Source organism: Prunus persica, chromosome G1 (genome assembly GCF_000346465.2).
Source record: "Prunus persica cultivar Lovell chromosome G1, Prunus_persica_NCBIv2, whole genome shotgun sequence".
NCBI classification, from domain to species: Eukaryota; Viridiplantae; Streptophyta; class Magnoliopsida; order Rosales; family Rosaceae; genus Prunus; species Prunus persica.
The window spans coordinates 40,266,387-40,284,923 of record NC_034009.1 but is presented as its reverse complement, the minus strand read 5'-3'; the positions used below and the strand labels follow the sequence as shown (position 1 = coordinate 40,284,923).

Genomic DNA, 18,537 nt, shown 5'->3' with positions numbered 1-18,537 from the left:
TCCCTATTTGATCTTGAAGATTAATGTATAGAATATTGTAGGCAGAATTTGTGTTAATTAAGGGTATGTTTGATAACCATTTCAATTTTAGTTTTTAGTTTTTATTTTTTATGCTAGAGTATAAGAAAAATGAGAGTGAGGATGAGATTGAGAGAGAGAATGAGAGGGAGGAGTAACAAAAGTGAAAACAATTTGAAATATATTTCTGTTTTTAATTTTTGTTTTCACTTTTGTTACTCTTCCCTCCCATCCTCTTCTCTCATCTCCACTCTCATAATTCTCACTTCCATTCTTCCTCTTTTTCCTCCATACTCTAGCACAAAAAATGAAAAATGAAAAATAAAATTAAAAACTAAAATTGAAATGGTTATCAAACAGGCACTAAGTAAATAAAATTTGTATTATTTTAAAAACAAGCTATGTTGTAAAAGATATATGTGGTAATGAAATAGGCTTCTTTTTTCTTAGTAACCTTACATGCTAATATACTATAATTATAATCAAAATGATGTCGTTTTAGTGTTTAATTTTTAGAGTTTAAATTAAGAAGATAAGTAAACGACAATTTTGAATGAGGTATTTTTGGATTTAAGCACAATGTATTAATGATCTTTAAGTTTTGATATCAAATATGTCGTCAACTAGCTCTTTATTTAACAGTATTTTTCTTCTAAGTAATAAAAGTAGCCTTAAATTCGAATCCCCTTTTGGTATGTGTGAACCGTTGATTCAGTAGATCCCACTTCATCAATTATCAGTTTGGTAATTGGGATTTTCATTTTTATTTTTTCATTTGGGAAATGTAATAAATTAAAGAGAAATGAAAAAGTGTACAAAATTGGGAATTTGGAGGGAAAATTAGTTACGATTATGAAGCGCTTGAAACAACCATGACTTTGTAGACTTGTAGTCACGTGTATAGGCTTTAGCACATGATCGGCTTTCTCACTAGCTCACGCCCCATACTACTAAGTTATAACTTATAACCATAGAGGGTCAAATCGGTCATTCCACTATCTCCTCACACCGTCAAACACTTTTAACTCCTCACTCGCGCCTTCGAATTTTCTTAGTCTCAGAGCCATAAAACAGAGAAACAGAGAGAGCGTAATCTTCCCAGGAAAACAGAATCGCAGCAACCAAACAGTCTATTTCATTTCTCTAGATAGAAAAATTTTACACTAAAACAGTGTTTTGAGATGGAGAGCCGGAGCTTCCATGTACAATACTCCTTGGTATCTGTGCTGCTCTCACTCTGCATTGCGTCGATAATCGCCGTTTCAATGATCTGCGGCCATCATTTCGATCGTTCGGTGAGAATCTCCGGTGCGGAACTATATCAGTACGGTCCAGTTTCGATTCCATTGGTTGAGCTCCGAAGCAAGGTCATTGCCGCCTCCGATCATCACCTCATCAACTCCAATGCCAATCGCTCGAGTCATCTTCATCGTCACCTTCACATCAACGAGCTCGTGAATCAAACTGTACTTGTAAGCTCGATCGTCACTTTCACATCAATTTTCCATCCAAGAATTCGAACCGCCATTCCATTTGAAGTTTCTATTCATTTTAGCTAGCTCTGTCTTCTTTTAGTTTTTTGTTTATAAAAAATTTCAGTATATTTCTATTCTACTGTAATTTTATTTACTTTTAACCTTTTTCGTTGTTGCTGAAATTAATGATCGATTGATGCAGAGGAAAATCCCCAAGCCGAAAGCGAGCAGAGAGCAAGAGCTGGAACAGGGCCTCGCGCGAGCGCGAGCTTCGATTCGCCGGGCGGTCTGGAGCCCAAACCGTTCGTCAACATTCGATGACGACGTTTCGTTTCCCGGTGGATCAGTTGTGTATCGTAACCCCGGCGCATTTTATCAGTAAGCCTACCTAAGCCACCTCTTTAATTGGTTTCGTTCCCGTTTTCTTTTTCCGGTCGGAGTAATTAAATTTAAGAACTGGACAAAATTGGAAAATTAAGCGTCAGATTAATAAATGCTGTTGACTTGCATGCTTTGCTTGAAAGGCACCGTTTTGAGTGTGCACTCATTTCTGCTCTGCCGTAACCCACACTCACTCTCGGATACATGATTGCTGCTGAAAAAGCGCAGTGATGAACCCGGCAAGAAGAGTATATACTTCTGGGTGCGGCCTTCCTTTAATATTTATTATACATGCTAATTATTTTTTAATTATTTTTGTTTTAGACATAATTAAATCACTAATATTAGAGACACCAACTTAACCTGGTCACACGAACCGGCTCCATAAGTTGTAAGCCTCACAAAGTCGGCAGGAGTCGATATGCTAATATGTGGGTTTATGGTCCCTTCTATAAGAAACACTTATATAAAACGGGCATAACACTATTGCACTATTTTCAGTTAATCACAATATATCATGTGTGATAAATTTTTCACTTGATAGTTTGTGATTGGTCAAAAATAACAAAATAATGTTATTCTTGTTCCATACAAGTTTTTCTGGCAAATTTTCCAGCCACCTAAACAACTACTATTAGAAGTTGACATTTTGAAGTCTATTTACTCAAATTAAATAGTAAAATGGAGTATGTTGATTATAACATAGAGCCACCCATCGATCCAATCAAATGGGTTCACTATATTGTGCTAAGCTAATTAGACTTAGTGTCCCATGTGGCGGCTTCGATTGGAAGAAGAGTGGTGGAACTTAACAGTTGGGCCAATCGGCCACCACCATCTCTGATTGGTGTTTTGAATTCTGACAGTCTCTCATGCCCTCATCTCTGATTGGTGGCTTGCGCTTGAGCTATAGTGCGGTCAAGGTCTTTCCCGTGTACTTTTGTTGTTTCTTGGCTTTTGCCTGCCCGTGTCCTTTGGGTTTCTATCTAAAGCAATTTTCGACCAAAAAAAAAAATTAGACTTAGTCATTCAATAAGATTTTACTGTGCATAATTAGATATGCAGTATAATCAAATGTGTTAGCACTTGATTGTGCTAATTAATCGGTAATAGTTATCTTTATTTTCGAGCCATAATCATAATGTAATCGATACATTCATTTATGATTATGCCATGATTGATGATTAGGAATGGGATTTAATTAACTCCGATGTTACTCAGAGTCTTAATTAGGAGCTACCTTTGTATTCATAGTACAACGTGAATTGACATATATACCCTTCTCCATTTTTCTTTTCCATAATGTATGCGTCCATTGCAATTGATTTGCAGGAGCTACCTTGAAATGGAGAAGAAATTCAAGGTGTATGTGTACACAGAGGGGGACCCACCAATGGCACACGATGGGCCATGCAAGGACATATACTCCATTGAAGGGAGGTTCATACACGAAATGGAGAATGGGGCAGTGGGCAGGAGGTTCAAGACCAAGAGCCCCAAAAGGGCTCATGTTTACTTCATGCCCTTCAGTGTGACTTGGATGGTAAAGTACCTCTACAAGCCCTTCACCTACAACCTCACCCCTTTGAGGGACTTTGTGGCCGATTACGTGAGAGTAATCTCTTCGAGACACCCCTTTTGGAATAGGACTCGTGGAGCAGACCACTTCATGCTTGGTTGTCATGATTGGGTCAGCTCTCTCTCTCTCTCTCTCTCTCTCTCTCTCTCTCTCATGACTTTGAGTTTCTGCCTTTTGATTGATTTCTTTTTGCTTCCGTTTTGGTGATCACAACTTTCTTGGCATGCTTGGATTGATAATTTTGTGAAGGTATATAGTGAGTTTCCACTTTGGGGCCTCAGGAAAGCTTTTAAAATTGGACATATATAATATGTTCGCGCAAAAAGGATAAATGCTCATTCTTGATATACCCTTCCTACCTCACATTATCATAGGTAACATAAATATACTGAAAATAACATGCAGAATAGATATACCAATTGGTTGAGGTAGTGTAATCACTTTTTTGCATTCAAGTTTGAATTTCTCTTTTTGTTGTTTAGAATACTTTAGTAGTTTAGACTATCAAAATTGTTTAAAACTAAAAAAAGAATTTTTGAATACCAATTAACTCTTAAAAAGAACCCCAGGTATTTTTGTTGTTAATGTTCGAATGTCTCAATAGTTAAAATTCCTCCCTCCTTGATTGAACAATAACTAAAAAATTTAATTTCCAGCCAATTTGGTAGGTGACAGTTGAAAGTTTCAAAATTCAATTTTGATTTGATACGATTGAAAATCAAGTTGAACAACATTGAAGTTCAAAAGACTTGCATGTGGGGAGGGATATGAATTTCAAGACTATGAAACTTTTAAGCAAACTTTTTTCTTTTTTTTCCTTCCTTTGAATTGTAATAGAATTTTCAATTATTTCAGACTCCACATGCATCTGCTGGCAACCAATTTCTCTACAACACATCAATCCGAGTCCTCTGCAATGCCAACACCTCCGAAGGCTTCAACCCTCAAAAAGACGTTTCTCTCCCTGAAATCTACCTCTACGGCGGCAACGTCCCCTCCAAACTCATCTCACCCCCGCCACCCCAAACCCCACGTCCCTACCTGGGGTTCTTCGCCGGTGGGCTCCATGGCCCAATAAGGCCCATTCTCCTGGCCCACTGGAAAACCCGCGACGAAGACCTTAGGGTCTACGAATACCTCCCAGAAGGCGAAGACTACGCCTCCATGATGCTCAAGTCCAGGTTTTGTCTGTGCCCTAGCGGGCATGAGGTGGCGAGCCCAAGAATTGTGGAGGCCATTTATGCAGAATGTGTGCCTGTGATTTTGTCTGAGCACTATGCGCTGCCGTTTAGTGATGTGCTGAGGTGGGAGGCGTTTTCTATTAGGGTTGAGGTCTCTGAGATTTGGAGGTTGAAGGAGGTTTTGATGGCGGTGCCGGAGGAGAAGTATAGGTGGCTTGTGGAGAATTTGAGGGTTGTGAGGAGGCATTTTGAGTTGAACCAGCCGGCTAAGAGGTTTGACGTGTTTCATATGATATTGCACTCTGTGTGGCTTAGGAGAATTAACCTTAGATTTGCCTAGATTGTTTTATTTCATTTATATATGGTGTACTTAAAAAACATTATATATTACATCTCTACTGATCATATTGCTAACTAGATCTCTCACATAGATTACATAGATTACATATTTGGAAGAAGAAAAAGAAAAAAACATGATTAACAATACGAACAGTAAATATGGTATAAATAGTTTTGTTCATTACAATATGTATTTACGTGTAATAAGTTGAAGCCAAAACTACATGCACTTTAAGAACACCTGACACAAACATTGTTTCACATGTATACAATTTCTACTTACTGATAAATAATACAAAAAGGAAAAAACAATTTGTGCTTAACATTTATGTACAAAATCATCCAAGTAATAGTCCTAGCTTATAAGTCACTCGTAAATGGCATTTACACAATTGATCTCCTTCAATCGATATCTATATATGTACAGCCCTAGAATTAAATTGTCTATTGTCTACGTATGTACATGATTTTTTTTTAAAAAAAATCATTTTAATTTATACACGTTCATATAGTATACCACTACTTGATCTTAGCAAAATTGTTAGACAAACGCTCAAGTTGAGATTTCAGCATGTCTCCAAAATTAGAGAGAGGAGACGACCTTTCAGGTGAGCTTGGTCTGATCCGTGTGTCATTCTTGACTTGAACGTATATTGGATTTGAACCCATTAATTCCCTTTTCATCGACTCAACAATGTCCATGTCTACTACTTCATTTCCTGAAATGTCTCTCACATAGAAGGCGTTTATGGACTTTTCTCCTTGAGTTGCTACATCTGCTCGAACAACGACAAGCCCATTCTCTCGTAGAACCCTAGTTATATCAGAGAGTAACCCTATCCTATCATCTGCACACAGTTCTAGCCTAATCCCCTGTCAAAATATATATATATACATAGAATAAATTAATGTTGTTGTTTATAATTATTATTCTATTACTTATATCACATTACTTTATAGATCATATCTTTTATCTCGAAAAAATAGACAATACTCACCTCAGAAACCCGACGCTCTATAGCAGCCTCTAAGCATTTTATAACTCTTTCTTTCTCACTCTGAGTACACAAGGCATCCCCGTCGATATGTCGGATAAAATACTCCTGTGAAAACAACATTAGTTAATATAGTCCCCCATATCCAATTTAGTCACCTTGTTCATCGTTTCCCAAAATGATCAAAATGAGATTCACTTATTTACCTCTTCAATAAAATAAGTCAGACTGTACATCTATTAATTACTAAAGAGAGTCTATTAGAGATTCAATACCGAACGACAATGTGATCAGTAAATATGGTACAAAATAAGAGACTGATCAGGAATATATGAATATGTACCTGAAAGGCATAACCGTCTTGGCCACTTGCAGAAGCATGGAAGATCACATACTGCATGTCAGTGAGAGTGCACACAGTATCAAACATGAGCTTCCGCCGATCCTTACACTCAATACTCACCATAGAATACCCCTTTTCCTCACAGCTCTCAATCCAAACCACCGTCTTCCTCCCCTCCACCTCACTGTACAACCCCAACGGCGTCCTAGGCGAGCTTTCGTGCCCATCATTGGGCCCATCAAAGTCCCTGACAGAAAGCATGAGCTGGTGCAACCTCCTCTCTACATTGGTGCTCATGGTTCCTTGATGAACATAATTATGATCTCCTGATCCCAAGAGCCCTATGGTCTTTACTTCTTGTTGGCCATTATTGGGTTCCTTCCCGCACGGGCTGAGGGCGGTTGTGGCACGGAGGACGGTGATGAGGTGGTCCTCGATGGTTGCGAGGCGGCGCGGGTTGTGGTCTGTTGATTGGTCCGAAATTTGAGCTACACAGGCAAGGCGGGCGTTATGGCTCCATGCATGGGCTTCTACTATGTTGCAATGGAGGGCAGCTAGGGCAGCGGAGATCTCGGAGAACAGACCGGGCCGGTCTGTTCCGGTCATTTCGATGGTGGTGTGGTCGGTAGGGTTTGTGGGTGAGAATAAAGTAGGGTTGTTATTTGTATAGGCCTTGGCTGAGTCCGGGGTGCCTGTGCTTGTACTTAAGGCCTGCATCATTAGGTCAGAGTTAATTAAGCGTGTTAGTGGTGACATTGTGATCATATATATGCAAAATCATTTGTCAAGGCCTCTCTACAAAAGTCAATAATATTAATTAACTAAACTCATTGATCATGAAGAAACCTAATTATAGATAATCACCTTCTGGATATAGTTAATGACTTTCTGGTCTGTAAGTTTGTTGCCGTGTTCATCTTTCACATGGAACACTGCAAACAAAGCGAGCGCACAAATTATTATTGGTCATAAAATATTGATTATTTTATTAAATAAAAGTAATTGGATTAATTGAATCATAGAAATATATATTTACCATCCATGAACCATCCTGCATCAGAAGAAATGTAACTTTTAGTGATGGTGAGGTTCACGTCTGTCAATACTTGCACCACTTCGAGGAGAAGCCCTTGCTTGTTCACGCTATCCACCTGCACCACATCATATACTATCATGACCTTCATCATATAAATATTTGGCTGGATTAATTAACTAATTTATTTATAATTAATTTACAAACCTTTACTATTGTGCAATCTTCCAAGGTTTCGTTGTCAATGCATACTCTACACCTGCAAATCAATTAAGCTAAATCAGAAATCTTACTCCAGGGCTCATGAGACTGCCGAAGGTGAATCAAAAGCAGGGTTCAATAGAATTGGAAATTTCGATCACTTACGTAGGGCCATATATCCTCTCTGGGAGATTATCAAATTCGGGATCAAAGTAAGGCCAACAAATTTTCTTCATGCTGCACATGCACCAGAGAGAGAGAGAGAGAGAGAGAGAGAGAGAGAGAGAAATAAGGTCAAAACATGAGGCAAGAATAATGAGTCAAAATATCCCAAAAATGGATTTGTGGCTGTAAAATATTGTAAAACAAACTTAAATATATATTGCTGACCGCAAATTTTGGCAAAAGAACTCAAACACATGCTTAAATGGATGGATATAGATATGGTCAAATAATTCTTAGAGCAACTACAAACACGTTTTCTACAATTAATGCAACAATCTCGGGGCAAAAGTGAGACAATTTCCAAAAAAATTTAAAGTGAGATTATCTGATCATCATATTTGTATATCCAAGTTCCAGATATACATATATGATCAAGTAGCTAATTTGACTTGCAATGGGTTTTGGTTGTAAAATTGCATTCATTTTAAAGAAGCAGCAAAAGCTAAAATGTTCAGGTGAGGTAACAGCAGCTTACACAGATAATGTAGTGGCTAGTAGTGGAACAAGCTTAGCGCATGCCAATTTGCCCAGCAATGCCAGAGAGAGAGAGAGAGAGGAATGGAGAGAATCTCAGTTCTCTCTCTTGACAAACAAATGAGGTTTAGCTTATGAGCAACAAATTAATTAATCTCTCAATAAATATATATATGCAAGAGAGAGAGAGAGAGAGAGAGAGAGAGAGAGAGAGAGAGAGAGAGAGAGAGAGAGAATTGCTGGGTCCTGGCTGGCGATAACTATTTTGGGTGATTGTGAAATGAGGGGTGGGATTAGCTTAAATAGGTTGGCAAGTTTATTTGTTTGTGTGTGGAGAAGAGATGAGCTCGAAGACAAATCATACAAAAAATATAATTTTCCTAGTGCGAGAGGGACACGCAGAGAAGTCAAATGAGATTTATCAGGCCACGTTTTATTTTGATTATTTCTTCTCCCACAACTTGATCATAGATAGACCTCTGTTATTTCCACATAATTTCCTACCTTCTTGGATCCCTCCCCTCTTCCCTCTTCTTGCCATGGAAACCCACCTGCAAATCACTGACACACGTCACCAAATTATGTCACAAATTTTAGTCCTCTCTCTCTCTCTCTCTCTCTCTCTCTCTAGATGCATGCGATGAAATAGCAAAGCTTATGGATGGAGTGTTTCTTTTGTTTAATATATATATATATATATCTATTTTCACCTGTAATTTAACATAATAATATTATACAATAACGAAATTTACGGTAATGCATTTTGACATGGACCATTGACTTTCTGCGGAAAATAGTTATATGTATCTGTATATTTGATTGATAGTGAGGTGTCAACAAAATCATGATATGCATGAAGCAAATTACACACATATTTTCCTATCACGTAATTAACATGGGTGTGTCATGTCAACAACAAATCCACGCGGTTCAACTGTACAAATTGATATTGTGCACTTTTAAAGGGGCTTGAGGTTGCATGTAAAAATTTTGTTTTCCTTTTGATCAGTGTGGCAAAGTTGGCTCCATTTTCTTCAGTTTTTTTCTTTTGGGTTCCAAAGTAATTTAAGTCTGTTTCCTAACCCTCACGGTACGCTAGCAGTTTAGTCAAAGATAACCGATCCCGTCTTGTGATAATCATTATCCGGCTGAGTCATAACCTAGCCGTTGACTTATTTACTTTTAAGGAAGAGGGCCGCATACAGGACTGTAGTTTGTGTTCCCTTGCCTCTTCTAGGGCTAAACTGTACATGAGGAAAGCGAGACACAAATGACATAAAATGTGCCGCCCAGATGTTTAATCGAGGGCATCGAGTGATTGATTTCCCTTCGGGCTAGTTGGTCTGCCTCAATGACAAAACAGACAAACTGCCTCACCCTTGAAAGACCATAAATTTAAGTGGAGATCAAAGAAGTTGAGAGGAGTAAAGAGATAAGCTTCAAAAAATAAATTGAACACATGATTAACAAAAAATTTCAAAAAGCCTATAATTAACTTTTATGGGAAAAAAGAAAAAGAAAAAAGAAGGGGGGCAAATGAGTATTGGCATTTGCAACTGTTAGTTCTATTGGACTCCCTCATAGCCTACCTACGCCTTGCATCTTTCATCATCTTATTCCTTTTTCTTTTTCTTTTTTTCTATCCCACTCGGTTCCAACAGCTCAAACAGCCAAAATGCCAATCAGTAACTCAAAAAAATAGCAATTTCACCCAACTCGATTGGGCGAACAAATGCCTGCATCGGCACAGAGAGAGCTATGACCCCAGGATCTAAGAATGGTTGAACCAGGGTCCAACAGCACCATTCACATGCCCATTGCTATGGATCCCAACACCATTTGGGATGAGTGAAGGAGGCAATCCGACGGCCATTTGGGGCGGTGTCGCAGGATATAACCCATGATTGTGTTGGAGGGCATGAGGGCTCACGAGAGGACTGCCAGCTGGACTGCTTTTACGCTGCTGCTGAAGGGTATGGATCTGCCTGAGCCCTTCTTCATGAATGCGTGACAGCGTCTCCAACTCCTTCATTGATAGAGCTTCCAAACCAGCCCCATACAGAGGAGCATGCCGGGACATTTCTTCCTGAAGTGAAGCCTCGAGGGTGTGAATATATTGCTGCAAGAGATAAGGTCGCATCAATCAAACCACATTCTGATATTCTTATGGTAAATCAAAATATGAAGCTTAATTCAGTAAGCACCACAACTAGCTGCATCTGGTGATAAAACAGATCATTAGAAGACAAAGACGAAGATAATGGTGAACATGAGAAAGAAGGGGGGGAAAAGCATTGGCTATATTGAGGCAAAAACCTGGCAGGCCTGCAATTTTGATTCCATCCCATCGATATACGCTTCACACCGAGCAACTTGCTCTTCCTTTTCCCGTTTCTCTCCTTCCGTTTGTCCCACTGTTTGTGTCAACTGCCGTACTTCATCCTCAAGAGACTGCCGAATTTCCTCTCGGGTAATATTCTCTGTGGCATACCGTTTAAGTTCTTCGTCAAATCTTTTACGGGCAGCTTCAGCGCTCTTCAACCTTTCGGCAAGAGCATTTTTCTCCTTCACCACTTTCTGTCACATTCATCAATTGTAGTTAGAGAAAGGCATGGCTTGACACAAAAGCAAGACACAAAAATCAAACAAAAAAATTTGTATCATAAAGATTTTTTTATATATAAAAAATTCATTAAATAGGCATGGTCACTAACATTATTTAAACATGCAGATCCATAGAGTACATACTTATCAAATTCATTGCCAAAACATGATCCAGAAATAGCAAGAAGAACCCACTAGTGAAGGATCCAAAATCACAATTCATAACAAGATGTCAAGACTCAAAAGTTAAACCTCAAATGGCACGCATACAAAACTCGAACACAAGTAATAATAATAAAAAATAAGCCTAACATTAAAACCTAAAAACTGATTGCTGGTGCATCAAATGACCAGAGATGAAAACAAGAAGAAAAGACTTTTTAAAGAAAAATATCAATTACATAAGAACACCATACTATGTAAAAAGGCTGTGAGGTCATCAGAGATGACACGAAAGAAAAGCAATTTATACCTTCAATTCATCACGTTTTCGGGACTTCAACTGAGAGATTTGTGACTCTGCATCATGAAGACGATCCTGAAGCACTTTCCTATCTGTAGTGAGCTTTCTGATTTCATCGTCCCGCTCGGATCGATGCCACTCAAGCTGACTCTCAACTTCTTGTATTTGTTCGGAAAGTTCCTTCTTTTCACGAGCAAAGCGGTCAATATCAGCCTTCATTTCAGACTGCCACATCATGACATGCATCAATTCTAATATTCCCCGAAAAGAATAAACAAGATGCGATAATCCTAGCCATATCACCAGTTAAGACAACAAGTACCTTAAGACGATTGATAGTAGCCTCAGATTCACTCAGTTTTTGCGATATAACAGCTTTTTCCCTAACCATATTAGCATTTTCTGCTTTCCTTTCTTCACGCATGCGAATAATTTCATCTTCACTGGCACATAACTGGTGCCAAAGAGCAGCCCGATCAACATTTGCAAGTTCAGCAACCTCCCGCATCATACTCAAAACTGGTCTAATAATTTCTTGCTCCTCAGAAGCCAAAGTCACCAATATATCTAAATCTAGGTCAACTTCACGGCTACTATCTGTCGTGCTAGTAGCTCGGTCAACAAGTCTCTTTAGCATTCGCCCTCGATAAGACTCGTCAGCATACCATTTAAATAATAATGTATACAGCATCTTCACAAATCCCTTAACACAAAGATCTCTAGAAAGGGCCAATGTCTCAGCAAGGCCAAGAACTGAAGTAAAATCGTCCCGTTGGACTCTCAGCTGTTCATTGGCTTCTCCCTCCACTACAGCATCTGGCTGCTGGAAATTATCTGCAACAAATCTAGCATCAAGATTCAATCTTTGAGCAAGGCGCCTTTCTAAAACCATGGCCACAGAATGAGCCACAATGGCACCACGAGCTACAGCTCTCTCAAATGTTTGAGAGGCTTCAACAGCAAGACAAGGTATAGATAACATCTCAACCAAGATGTAAATGTCAGAAAAATGACGACTAGCACGGAAAGCCTGCTCATCCACCGAATGAAACCGTTCAGAACTAGGTCCATGTTCACCAAACAAGAAAAGACCAGAATGCAATGTCGAGCAACTGTCGCCCATATCATCATCACAATCAATATCTCTAAGTATGGTTTCAGCAACATCTCCCCAGCTATTTACAGTTCTACTCAAAAATTCAAGAACACAAGGAGAAACATCGACACCCAAATTCTTTAGCCTAACACGAACAGATCTGACCTACAATGGTGAACAAAGAAGATTAAATATGCTTTGAGAAAAGCACGTCAAAACTAGAGTAAAATAATATAAGGGGGTCATTTATTTATTTTTATTCTACTAGGAATAATATAATAAAGTACTTCCAATATTCAGAATAAGTTATATGCATACCGCTTCAGGGAGGTGTTGGCACTGGGATGCAGCTTTAAATATAAAATCTATAGTTGCAGCAAGCGGCTCATCATTTGAATCTGACAAAAACTCGAGAGATTGAGATAAAACTCGTTCCCAAACTTCACTGCCACAGTCCAGTTGACTAAGAGCACCAAAAACCTGGGAAGCAAGATAAGATAACTTAAAGAAGAATAATGTAGTGAGAGACTAAGTTGTGCAAACGTGCACAGACTTGCCATACTGTTTTCCAGAAGACATATTCCAAAAATGCTTTTTTAAATAGATATTTAACCCATCCAGGAAAAGGATATTAATCTTGGGAAAACAATAAGTAAATGAATAAATGGATGCGCCTTCTGAGGAAATCTTACAGGTGTCCGCAATGCAGGCTCTGCATCTGGCTTTTGAAGTCGTTCTATAAGTGCAAAAGCAGCAAGTGGATGCTCTGAGTGCTCCACCAACTTAGGCACCAAAGCAACTAGATCAGGCTGCAAATGCTTAGGAGCTTTATCCAGTACAAGAGAAATCTTCTGTGCAGACTGAGGTCTACGTCTTGGTTCAGGGCAGCCTTGTGGAACAGCTCCATCAAGAGCTCTTAGTGAATTTACAATCAATCCTAAGAGCTCTTCAGATTGCTCTGGCCACTTGGTCTAATTTTCAATTTGTTCAAACAGTCAGTACTATCACTTAAGCAAAATATTTAAAATACTTGAGGAACAAAGTATTGTACCTTAGAACGAAGAGACACATTCTCTGAACCCCCGGCAGATGTTTCGGGGGGAGAAATTGGATGCCCAGGATGAGGTTTTCCAGGTATACCAGTCCCATTCATGTCAGAGCTTTGAACAGCCGAAGCACTACTGCTAGTTTCATCAACACTGGTATCCAATCTCTCATATACAGGACAATGCACAGATTCTGCAGCTCCATTTTCTCTATCCGATTGCAGAGGACTAGCAGCTCCACTTCCATCTGGAGACTTTAAGTTTGTATCAGACAAATCACCATTAGAACTCGCTTCTGTAGGTTGGCAACACTCAACCATAATGTCCAAAAGTAAATCAATAATAGCCTGCTGCAGAACTTTGACTCCCATTAACAAATTCATCAAACTAGGGGAAGATTCATCATTCTTTATGACTTTCATTCCATCACTGCTACCAGACAGCTTGGTTGGAAGTAGCAAGCGCTTTACTTTAGCAGGGTCATCAAGATAAACACGGAGTCCAGTCAGAAAACCAGCAATGGCGCCAGCGTCCATCAGCAGCTTTTCTCGTAAAGTGACCTGTGGCTGTGAAGGATTATCTCCATATGTGAGGTGAAATCCAGCTCTAGAAAGCAGGTTTCTGAAGATATCTTCTTCATCGCCACCTATTCCTTCACTATCTTCAGAATCAATGAGCTCATCAGGATCTGTTGTTAATGCATCCTGATCGTCCTCTGAGGCGAACACCTGACAGAAAAATACACATCAATACAGACATAGGCAAACACCATAAAATAGTGGAAGGATGAAAAAAATATAACTCTGGTTTTAGTCAAATTACGTTCCTCCAATAATGAGCCAAAGGACGTATAACTTAACTGCTCCAAGTAAAATTGAAATATTACAGCTCAAGGCAGAGACATGACAAGGTGACAAACATACTTGTACCTTATCCTCAACTACATTTTTGTACAAAACAATTGGAGTGAAGTAAACATACTTACATCAACCATCCCATGTAACTCTTTGAATGTATCCGAAACCATGTTAGCTAAGAAATCAATTAAAAATGAAAGAACCACACATAACTGCCCAGAAAATTCAAAAAACCTTATCTCAAGCTCAAGATTGGTCAGCATTCAAGAATGAAGAAACTTCAACATCAGACAGAATGCCATTTAGCATGCTAAAGTAGTAAAGTTTAAAAGGGACCAAGTCCATAATCATTAGCAGGCAGTGTATAAATGCAAAAGGCCTGTAAACACTAACCTCTAGGTCTGAAAACTCAAACCAAGGACAGCAGTCTAATATTTCGCAAACAAAAACAACAGTATCACGAACAAGAAACCCTGCATCTGCTTCCAACATATCTGACACCTTCATGAATTGCAAAACAGAATTGTTCCAAGTCTTCGTACATATAGAAGACTCCTTCCACACAGTTTTGGCAGGGTTCTTTTGATTCACAACAGCCATCCTGTATCTCACCCAGAAATTTTTATCCAGATCACTACCAACTGACTGGTCACTCTCCAAATAAATGCATATAGTGTCAAAGGACTCATAGACACCTGCATCAAGGAAAAACAAACTGTCAGTAAGATTAAGAAATGCAAACAACTGAAACACCCTTCTAGTGAAGAAAATGTGCGACTGATGCTTACCAATTCGAAGCTCACATCCCCCAGCTTGAAAGAATTTGCTAAAGATTTTTCGGGTCTCCATTATTTCCTTAAAAGATAGGAAGTTCTCCACCTTCCACGTAAATGAACTTCTTTTCGCGTTCTTATCCATCTGGGAACCAGAATTGCTTGACTCGGTATCCTGATCAGTTAAATCCTGCATAATTGACGTCTCTTTCAATATGAGGACCTCCGCAGAGAATACAACAGTGTCCTGAACAAGAAACCCTGAATCTTGATCAAATAGACTAGTAAGAGTCACAAATTCACGCCAACCCCAATCCTTTGCAGCTTTGGAGTAGCGGTTCTGAGACTCCTTTGTGACAGACTTCTCCTCCAACCTCTGGTTCACAACCGATAAACGATGACTCACAAAACAACTCCAGTCACTGGATGTGTTCCGTGAATCTGTAACTTCAAGGAACACTGAAAGGTGGCATGGTGGCTGAGACTGCCCTGATACCACAAAGAATATGAAATCTTTTCATCAGTTCACTCTCTAAAGCACAAGCTAAGCAATTTTTAATGTTCTCTATCACATCAAAAAATTATCTCATTCCAACATAGGGAATATTAAAATTTCCTTGGCATACACAACCCTATGAACAAAATGAGCATGCCTCAACAATGCCCAAGTAACATCAAGCACACAGAGCAGAGTTTAATCAAAAGATGCAAATCATGGTGGCCTATGCTATCTTTGATAGCATTAATACATACCAGATTTGCAGTGGCCCATGATGCCAAGTAACTACAGATGCAGCTCCAATACGTTCAAGTGGTGGGATTATACAGAAGGACATGTAAAACCATTTTCAAATAGGATGATAAAGGTACTACTAGTCCTCAAATATCTGTATGTGAATGATGTATCACATGGTTTCATAGCTTTGCAACACATTAATTCACAAAAAGAAAGAGTTATTGATGGTTACAACCAATTATCAAGAATAAAACAACAGAGAATTCTCCTGTGCAATAACGATGCATACCTCGGGGATAGACAATGAGCCGACAGTCCCGATTCCCAATCTGAAACCTCCTGCTCTTGATGCAAAGACCCGTTATCTTCCTCTTCTTTAAAAGATCCTTCAACCTTGTGAAATTTTCAATCCTCCAATTGAATTTCCCCATGTGACCATCCAACTTCCTTGCCCCACTACCACTCCTCCCTGCAATCAACCCCCCATTCTTCGAAAAGCTACTAAACTCCTTTATTACATGAAAGGACGTACTAAACACTGCGGTATCATCCACCAAAAATCCCGACTCGAGCCCAACAAAATCTGACATCTTCATATAATCATTCCACCCCAGACTTGTGTTATCCCCACTTTTATTATCAGCAGCAAACCTCCCATACGAGTCCCTATGCATGTGATTCGACCCCGGCTTCTGGTTCAACACCGACATTCGAAACAAACACCAACAACTCCTATCAGACAACACAACCGTCTTGTCTGTGTCCTTACTCTCCAAACACATTGACAAATACTCCACACCATTCACCGAGCTCTGATACACACTAATCCTCAAATTACATTCTCCAGCAGGAAACACCGGGCTCATTATCTTCTGAGTCTTAATCATTTCCTTAAACAGACTGAAGTTATGCACTTTCCAAGTGAACTTGCCACTCAACACATCAGAAACCGGTCCGGCAACCACTGAACCGGACATCATCATCGAGCCCGCAGACGATTGCAGCTCATTGTTATTATTACTATCTCGCGTAAAATTAACAGACTCATTCAATATCAATATATCGGCGGTAATCAAAACGGAGTCGGTATTGAACAAATAACCTAATTTCGAATCAAACACAGTAGAAGAGGGCGTGAAATCGCACCAACCGTGAGATTTCTTCTTGCTCGAGAACCGATGCCATGAATCGCGATGAATGGTCTTGGAATCATCCGCGAGGTTGACGATGGCTAGCCGGTAACTCGCAAAACAGTCCCATTTGGACGACGAGGTGCCCCGAGGATCCATGATTTGGAGGTATATGGAGATGTACCCCGGCAAAGCCTGCGAGTCACCCTTAGGGTATATTAACAACCGGCAATCGTATCCTCCCACCTCGAAGTACTTGCTCCACAGTGCCCTAGCTTTGATTCTCGGGAAATTCTGGACCGTCCATCGGCAAACCGCAGAGTACTCGCCTCGCCGATCGACGGTCACGCTCTCCTGCGCCCCGCCACCATCCCTGGACCCCACGGCGAGGTCCTCCGGCGCCGCCGCCGGTATCGACGGAAGCTTATCGGAGGCTCCCGAATTCGGCGACGACGTGGCGGGCTGTGATTGGTCCACGTAAGTGGATGCGGAGGACGACGACGACGACGATGATACCGCCTCAGACGACGAGCTCTGCTGATGCTGCTGCTTCATTTGGGGTTTCGTTTTTCTTCGCCTCTTCTTCTCTCTTTATCTCTATCAGTCTCTGAATGTTTTTTATTTCTCCTTCTTTTTTAAATTTTTGATCAATTTTTTTGTTTTAGGGAAAACAGAAGGAGGAGAGAGGAGGCTGTGTGGTGAGCTTTGAGAGGGTAAACAAAGAAGAGAGAAGGCACTTTGGACAATAAGCGGCGCATCATAGTTTACCTGCGCCTCCCCTCTCCCTTCCCCTTCCCTTTTTTTTCCTTTTTTGTGGTAATTTTTTTCCTAGTTTTGCGTCTCTGAGGTTTGGCGGGTTATAATCCTCTGCATCCAGGTGTGATATCGTTACGTGAAAACGAGGTTTGTCGCTTTGTCTCGGCCGTTGATCTGGCGACGTAGGTGCACGTGCTATGGGACCCGCAGAGGTTGTGGCCCCAATTGGGGAGTTATGGCAGCACGTGCTTCGGGAAGATCCGCTGTGGCTGGGCTGTTCGTCTTCTGCTGGGATAGGGCCACGTCTGCAATACCAAAAGTTTTGGACCAATAATATTCATGGGTCGCACGATTCTAATGATTTTGCCGCTTTTTTTAGCATTGCGTTTCTTTTTTTCTTTTCTTTTTCTACAAATACTAGGGAGCTTTCCTTTACCGTGTAACGTACTTTGAGATTTGGTGTGCCAACTAATTACTTACACAGTTTGCCCTTGGTGCTTATTTTTATAAGCTAAAATGTTATTTGCAAAATTAAAATTGCAGATCTAATTTAGATCAGAGAACAGTGCACTTCGTTTTCGACCTCCTATATTAAATTTAAATTAATTAAAATAATTTTAGATTATCGTTTGTACTAAAATCAAGACTTACTATTAAGCTCGTCTTATATTCTTATTCTTTAATCTTTTGATGTATTCATTGTTTGTGATAAAAGGATAAAACTTTGGAAGATTAAACCATAATTTTTTGGTGCAATGGTTTAATAATCTTTGATGTTAATGCATATATAACTTCGTGATCATGGTATAAGACATAGCTTAGAACCTTTTTA

The 18,537-nt window shown here is 39.7% G+C and overlaps 3 protein-coding genes across 5 annotated transcripts; 1 reads left to right on the top strand and 2 right to left on the bottom strand.

Annotated features, from left to right (window-relative positions):
* Positions 1,098–5,045, top strand: LOC18791870 (probable glycosyltransferase At5g25310). Its single transcript, XM_020562174.1, has 4 exons — positions 1,098–1,490; positions 1,696–1,871; positions 3,207–3,564; positions 4,309–5,045. Exons 1-4 carry the CDS (start codon positions 1,200–1,202, stop codon positions 4,972–4,974), a joined length of 1,491 nt encoding a protein of 496 aa, XP_020417763.1. The 5' UTR covers positions 1,098–1,199; the 3' UTR covers positions 4,975–5,045.
* Positions 5,315–8,458, bottom strand: LOC109948580 (ACT domain-containing protein ACR2). Of its 2 annotated transcripts, XM_020562185.1 has the most exons (8): positions 8,246–8,458; positions 7,711–7,782; positions 7,552–7,603; positions 7,348–7,462; positions 7,176–7,243; positions 6,312–7,022; positions 5,972–6,076; positions 5,315–5,846 (listed from the first exon to the last, which is right to left on the bottom strand). In XM_020562185.1, the coding sequence occupies exons 2-8, from the start codon at positions 7,779–7,781 to the stop codon at positions 5,493–5,495; spliced, it is 1,476 nt and encodes a 491-aa protein (XP_020417774.1). In that variant the 5' UTR covers position 7,782; positions 8,246–8,458; the 3' UTR covers positions 5,315–5,492. The 2 variants fall into 2 exon arrangements, with proteins under 2 accessions (XP_020417774.1, XP_020417769.1); XM_020562180.1 differs by lacking the exon at positions 8,246–8,458 and having other exon boundaries at positions 7,711–7,900.
* Positions 9,670–18,261, bottom strand: LOC18791545. Of its 2 annotated transcripts, XM_007225419.2 has the most exons (10): positions 16,109–18,260; positions 15,099–15,572; positions 14,704–15,005; positions 13,459–14,181; positions 13,100–13,378; positions 12,726–12,887; positions 11,634–12,572; positions 11,321–11,536; positions 10,561–10,821; positions 9,769–10,363 (listed from the first exon to the last, which is right to left on the bottom strand). In XM_007225419.2, exons 1-10 carry the CDS (start codon positions 17,502–17,504, stop codon positions 10,016–10,018), a joined length of 5,100 nt encoding a protein of 1,699 aa, XP_007225481.1. In that variant the 5' UTR covers positions 17,505–18,260; the 3' UTR covers positions 9,769–10,015. The 2 variants fall into 2 exon arrangements, with proteins under 2 accessions (XP_020420051.1, XP_007225481.1); XM_020564462.1 differs by having other exon boundaries at positions 9,670–10,363; positions 14,704–15,572; positions 16,109–18,261.